This window comes from Frankliniella occidentalis, unplaced genomic scaffold (genome assembly GCF_000697945.3).
Source record: "Frankliniella occidentalis isolate FOCC.00 unplaced genomic scaffold, Focc_3.1 Scaffold82, whole genome shotgun sequence".
NCBI lineage: Eukaryota > Metazoa > Arthropoda > Insecta > Thysanoptera > Thripidae > Frankliniella > Frankliniella occidentalis.
In genome coordinates, this window is record NW_026267212.1 from 153,656 (window position 1) to 160,567 (window position 6,912).

Below are 6,912 nucleotides of genomic sequence, written 5' to 3' on the forward strand. Positions count from 1 at the left end.
GGTTCGAAACAAAACAACCACAGCTGATCCAACTTACCTAGGTTAGCAGAAGTAATTTGCTTGTGATCGTTGCTGTCTGTACACATCTAGATGTTCATTAGCTGTGACTTGACAACAGCTATTGTCGATTCGTATTAAAGCTCACACAGGTAAGAAAAGGATAATCATATTCCACAATATTTCCCATTTTGAAGTCTTAGCACTCCCAAAAAATTCTCTCTGCTTCCTTGCTAACCTTCCACCCCACACACTCCTCGCCACCTCACCCCCTCTGTTCCCCTCCTTTCCACAAACCTGCCCTTTGGCTAATCTGCAACGACTCCACGGAGGACTAGCATTCCATGTAGATCGATAGATAGATGCAGTGTCTGCTGGTTTGCAAACCAGAATAATGCAGTTTTTGATGCCAGTATGTGACGTCAAGTTTTTTTAGTACCATCAGTTTCTGAACTCTAGCAGCCATATCTATCAACAGTATCAACATCCAGTTAAATCATTTATTGTTTAGTGAGATCGATAACCTCTTATCCTCCCTGCAGCGGCCGTGAGAGTCTGTATGTAAAGCATTATTTGCAGCACAAAAAAAATGGCCGCCGTTGCTATGGCTGACGACAAGTGACAATCGCAGTTTGAAGCTCAAGGGAAACGTGTTGTAACTTGCTCTGAATGATTCTAAGCTAATGTTTTAACTTTGTGTATTTTAACTGTTCAATTTTTTTTGAAGAAAACATGCCCGAATGTGTGAAAGGAGGGGCGCATTCTTCCCACATGAAAACGTCTGATTTATACTGGACCTACAACTTGCCGAAAAGATTTGATAACCCAAGTGAGTACACCTGTTTCGTGCACGACTGCAGCAAATCATGAATGAGGGGATGAATGAGTGGGATATCAGACGTCTTTTCGATGTCTGTAGGATTAAATTCGTCACGAACTACTGAACATTGAAGTCTGAAACTGCGGTAATTCTTCGTGGATTTGAAGTTATTGACCTATTTGTGTCAATTTTGAATTTACAGAGATGTTATTTCCATTATTAATTTGATAAAATTTCTGCTTTTCATCAATTTACCTTGTTTTGGTGTAGATTGTCCGACCTGTAATGCCATAAATTTCGTGTACAGCATGGTTTTCTGGGTATGGTGTGCAAGTGGAGTGCCAGAACCCCATGTATCGGCGAACTTCTCAGGATTATGGCTGGCTTCCACCAAGTATTCATACTGTTCCACTAATTTATCGTCCTCAAGATGCCAGCTTTTCTAATACCTACGCCCAATTTGGTATGTATCGCAACTATTCTCTAAATGTAACTCCTAATCCAAACTCAACAATCCCTTGGACTAAGGGTGCTGCTGCAAAAAGACATAATTCTTCTCCTACTCTGGTTAATGTATTTAAACAACCAGGCTGGTGAATGATTTTGAATTAGCCAATTTCTCTCCTGTATTGTGCAACTATTGTAGGAGAAAACAAGTTATGTTCTCCTCAGTTTCAGTATATCCAATCTCTATTATGCAATATGTTTGAGTGACAGATTCATTGAAAGATGGGTTCAGTATTATTTTGTGTTTGAGGTTCATTGTCATTGCCTTGATGGCCCTCAGCATTTTTATCCCATCTCAGTTTATATATTTTACAAAAACCTAACTTTGTTTTCCTGAGACCACTACTGGTTATTGTACCTTGATCCTTGCAAATATGGAATTGGTGTAGGTAATGTGTTTCCCCAGTGACTAACTTTAAAGTTTTGATTATCTTCAACATTAACAATTAACTGGTTGCATGTATGGGTCCAAATGCTGCTTGTGTTTAATTTTGTAAATTTGCTTGGAATACCTTTCTTACTTATGCCCTGTAAAGTTCCTTCTGGAGTCCAAAACTCACTCATGCTTTGTCTGTACTACTATGTTTAGTTTTCACATGTGCTAATGTCTATTAATGCCTATTCAATAAAAGTCTGTCTCAATAAATATCTGTCGATACCTTTGCATGTACCCAGTGTAACAGAGCGGACGCCGTAGTTTTGCGGGTTAGCCTTCTACCTCCGCCTCCGGGGGGCAAGGGGCCATGGCGCCTCTGCGGCCCAAGAAAGTATGCAAACCCGCAACACTGCAGCGTGTCCGCTCTGATACACCCGGTAGTTTTCACCGAGGAATCCCTTCTTCTCCCTTCTCCTCCTTGCATGCTCCTTGCCTTGGCATCTTCCGTACCTGCCGAATGGTCTTCATCGTTGCTCTTGCTGAAGTGAGTGAGTCGTGTCACGGCGGCCGTATGCCGCGCTCCAGCCGCCCTGATTCAAATCGCGCGCGCGCTCATCCTGCGACCGCCGCGGCTTTCGGGGGCGGGGCGTGGCGCGGGGGAATGGCATGCTGCATCATGTGTCCCCCTCCCCCTGGCGTCCGTCCTTCCCTGCTGCAGCGTCGTGTCGGCTCTGGGCCCCCGCCGCCCCCACCACCGCCGCGTCGCCACTTCGGGACCGCGTCGGAGAGTCCCGAAGTACGTCGCGCTACGCGCTGCCACGCCCCGCGGAGGGGGCCGAACCAAACCGTTTCGGAGCGGCGGGGCGCGGTGGGGGTGGGGCGGGGCGCGGTGGAGGCGAGGGCGGCTCGATTCTCTCTGTTCCGTTCCGTTAGTACCGTGTTGGTCTCAGAGCGGGGACGGCGTGTGCGTGCTGCGTGAGTGTGTGTGAGAGTGTCCGACGCTGCGCCGTGCTCGTCGAGTCGAAGTGAGTCGAGCGGCGCGCACGTAGTCGTCGTAGTGTCCGCGCAGTGTCACGCACCATGATGATGGAGTCGCCGCAAGATGGAGTTGTCAACCTGGCCGGAGCGTCCCCGGCGGAAGTGCCGAATGATCCAGGGTGGGTGTCATCATCATCGTCCTCCTCCTCCTCTTCCTCACGACCAGCGTCGCCGTCATCGTGCCACCGCCCTCGCCGACGACGCCCTCGTGCTGTGCGACGTGGTGGCTGTCATGCCAGTAGTGCAGTGCTCTATAGTGTGTCTTGTGTGCCGCGTGTGTGTGATCAGTGATAAGTGCAAATGGGATGCCTTACATCGCTGCACCGGGGGCCGGGGGGCCTCTCCGGGGCCCCAGCCCCACACCGCCGCTCCGCCAGCAGGATGAGTAGACTCGCCGTAGAGTAGAAGACTTTGCATTTGCAGCAGCAGACGCCGGTCCCTCCGCGGCCCCCGCGGCACCGGCCCGCGGGCCCCGCGCGGCCCCCACCCCCACCCCTCCCCCCCGCCTGACCGCGCGCCCCGCGGCCGCGGCCGGCCTCTCTCGGGGGCGCAGCGCGCAGCCGGTACACGCGGGGCTGCACTATGGCCGTCTTAAAATAACGACACGTGATGTGTACGGGAGATCAATGCAAGGCAAGGCGGGCCGGCCAGGCCAGGCCGGTCCCGACCCTAACCTCAAAGTCACATGTCGCCCGTCCCGCTCTGGCCCGCGGCGTGGCGTGGCGGTGCGTGGCGGCGGCGCGTTGCGCGGTGGCATTGGTCCCGCCGCCCTGCCCTGCCCTGCCGCCGCCGCGGGGAGAGCATTGTGACATCATGACGCTCTGGCCGGCGGGGCGTGCGGGGCCGCCGGCGGGGCCACCAAGCGGGGCCACCACCCGGCCCAAGGTCAATTAAGAAATAAGTGTGTGCCACCCTTCACGCTACATTGAAACAAAGTTTTCCCGAGAGTCGTGCTCCCCACAGCCGGGTCTTTTCTTTGCCCGTGTATATGTGACATATTTCAGAAGCTGGCCTCACGTTTTTTTGACGTCGTTGTGCCCCTCCTTGTCATCTTTCCTCTCTTCAAGGACTCGTCTTTTTCTTGACGTCAAATTTCGAAACGATGCATCCCTCCGCCTCCCCGACGCACGGCGAGGGGGAGTGCGGTTACGGTGTACTGTTTTTTTCACGCACTCTGTACGCCGCGTCGAGATGACAAACCAGGAGGCAAAACCGACTTGTGATTTTATTTTCTCTGTGGGTCCTGGTGGGTCCCCGGTTAGGTCCCCGGGGGTGTGTTTCGACGGGGCCCCACCCCGGCCTGGGGCCCGGGGGCCCCCTGACAGTCCAGCTGGTGCGACTGAACAGCTGGTGGCGGGGCGGACCTGCCCCATGTCTAGGCCCGGTGTGTCCTCTCTAGTCCTGGCACCGCACTCGGTTGCCACAGGCGGGGGCGGGGGGCGGGGCAGGGGGCTTCCTGAAGGCGGGCGTCGGCGTCGGTAGGGAGGTTAGCGGTGGCGTTTGAGTGACATTCTTTAAATGAGGTTGACATGCTTTGGCATCGCCGAAGAATTAGTGGGCCTTCACGACGATACCGGCCTTTCGCCGCGGCGTGGCTGGGAGGGGATGGGGATGGCTGGCATCCTCCCCCATCTCCCCTGCATACCCTGTTAAAACTCAGGCTAATTTGTCATAATGGGCCGTCCTTAAAATAACCCACGAGGGAGGCATGCGCTTTCGTCGTGCAGTGCGACTTAACGAAAAGGATGCTGGATTAATCCCTTCGCGTTTGGCAGGCGCTCAGCGCCCCACTATTTCGAGAGCGCGCGCGCACGCGCGTCTGCCGCGAGGGGCAACTGTCCTCGCCTCGTTGGAAGTCTCGCGGGGTAGTGCGAACGATTTCGGAGGTGGCCGTCGATCTCGCGCGGGCCCCCTCCAGGGCCCCCTCCCCACGTGCTGCGTGTCATGTCGGGGGGCTCCTGGAGGGACGCCTGGAGAGGTCGCCTGTTCAAGGACGCCGGGCGGGGTGGCCCTCTCCTCTTCTCCTCTGCTGCGGCCGCGTGCGCCAACCATATATTTGCCGATTTGTTGTCGGCCCCCCGACCCCACGTCTTTTACGGGCGGTCCCGGAAGGGGAAGGCAAAGGGAAGGCAGGGTCGTTTCGGACCTGTTCTGGGCCGTGGCGTGCCGTGCCCGCGTGCCTCTGTCGGTAATGTGCGGCCCGTCGCAGTATAGGAAGTCGGTGGGGGAGAGGGAGCGAGGGGCGGGGTGTAAGGGCGGCCGGTAGAGTAGGCAGCATGGGGGAGAGAGAGAAAGAGGGGTGCACCCGCCTGCAGTGGACGGGACTGCTGCGCAACCTGTCGCCACCGCTGAATGAAGACTCCCACGCAGATTTTATGTCAGGAGCGCTGGCCACAGAAGCGGCTACACCGCCTTCTCTCTCTCTCCCCCACCCTACCCACCCCTCTCCAGTCTTCGACGAGTCAAGCTTGGGGGACTTTTCCAAAATTCAAGGCTCAGAAGGTTGAAGTTTGGCTGTACTGTTAAACGCTAATTCATTGAATGGAATAATGTACCAGGTGGCTGATTAACCCCGCGCACTTCTTTAGTTAGACTGTACCGCACGCAGGAGTGCGGGCGGGTTGCCTACTCGCCCGGCCCGCAAGGCGCCGTGGACAGGTCGACAGGCAAGCCCGTCCGCGCTCCTGCGTGCGGTACAGTCTAACTACAGAAGTGCGCGGGGTTAATCAGCCACCTGGTATATGATGTTTTATTCTGCTTGTCTTCTGAAACAGTGCAGGTAAAAGACTCAGTGATTTAATTGCAGTCGTCGATGTCTGTTGCGGTTGTTGAGTCTAGAAGACCTAACCCCAAGAATAGCAGTGCATTTTATATCACAACAGTTTATAGTATCGACTTGATAACAGATTGCTTTCTGCCCCCGGCTGCTTGTGGGCGGGGCTTTATGCCTTGGAGGCGGAAACTCGGCGGGACGACGATGGCTTTTTGCTGACGTGGATGGCGGCGCGACACGTTAGGGTTGCGATCGCTCTAATGAAAATGAGTTTATAATATCAAGAGGGGCTGGGGGGCGGTGCCGCCGCCGGGGGGCGGGGCCGATGGGGTGGAAAGGGCCCTGCTAAGAACGACGTCGGCGCGGGAGGTCGAGTGAGCAGTGGGCAGGAGCAGGCTGGTGCTGTAGTGGCTTGGCACGGACGCGTCACATTCACGCTTCTGAAAGTGAAATAATGTCTCGGCGTGCGTTGCGGGGCGTGGCGTGGCGGGGCGGCCCGCGGAGATAGTCCTATGCGGCCGCCCTTCTCTGCCTTGCTGCTCCCCTCCCTCTCCTTTCCCCCGCTCCTCTTGATCCACGTGATAAAGTTCTCATAAGTCTTTCTCCCCCTTTCCTTTCCCTTCCCTCCCCTCGCCCTTCCGGGGTTATCGAACAATCGAATGTATGCTCACGCACGTCTCTGTGTGTGTGTGGGACTGCGTGACACGGTCCGTGTGTGCGGTGCTCCTCGGCACAGGCCCTGGGCAGGCCGGGCCGGTCGCCGCGCTTGCTCTCTCTCTCTCTCTCTGTGTTAGTGTGTAGGGGAAGAGAGTCATTCAGCGCCAAGGCCACCCAATTAGCTCGACTGTACGTCCCGCGCGGCCATGGAGAGCGGCGCGGCGCGGGGCGGGGCAGGGCGGTCGCGGCACCGCGAGTCATGAATGACGGCGACCCCGCCTGCCGGCTGGCGCGGCCCGACTCGGTCCCGGTGCGCCTCCTGCGCTCGGCCCGCCTTATCACTGTTATCTCCTCCTCGCCGAGGCAGGCGCCGGTCCCGGGCACCGTACAGGCGGACCCGTACCGATCCGAGCGACCAGCAGACTGATTCCGAAGAGCGCTCAAGGGGCGCTGCCCTACGAGAGCGACGAGGACGGGGCTGTACGGGAGGTATAGCGCTCGTCGGAGTCAGTCGGCAGGCCGACTCCTCCGCATCGTGCTCACCACGACACTCTCACGGCAGAGCATTGCAAAAAGGCCTCCTCTGACCGACCGAGCTGACCGACACGCGGCCAGAGCTGGACCTACGCTGACCGAGGCGCGGTCAGCGGTGACCGCTCACGAGCCGCTTGCAGGTGAGAGGTGAGGAGGGCTGATTCCTCCCTGCCTCCTCTCCTCACCTCTCACCTGCAAGCGGCTCGTGAG

The 6,912-nt window shown here is 56.4% G+C and overlaps 2 protein-coding genes across 3 annotated transcripts in view; one reads left to right on the forward strand and one right to left on the reverse strand.

Moving 5' to 3' along the window:
* The window catches only part of LOC113210499 (uncharacterized), a 17,414-nt gene extending 17,167 nt beyond the window's left edge, over positions 1–247 (reverse strand). Inside the window, exon 1 of the mRNA XM_026428527.2 lies at positions 38–247. The gene's annotated coding sequence lies outside the window, so the exon portion shown is untranslated. The remainder of the gene's footprint in view (positions 1–37) is intronic.
* A 184-nt stretch (positions 248–431) lies between these two features.
* LOC113210503 (RNA-binding protein Musashi homolog Rbp6) overlaps positions 432–6,912 on the forward strand; it is a 203,340-nt gene continuing 196,859 nt past the window's right edge. Inside the window, exons 1-2 of one of the 2 annotated variants that reach the window (XM_052269089.1) lie at positions 432–826; positions 1,125–1,280. In XM_052269089.1, coding sequence (XP_052125049.1) covers positions 730–826; positions 1,125–1,280 — 253 coding nt within the window. In that variant the 5' untranslated portion in view covers positions 432–729. Of the gene's footprint in view, positions 827–1,124; positions 1,281–2,632; positions 2,858–6,912 lie in introns of those variants that run through there. The other variant, XM_052269090.1, reaches the window with a different exon arrangement.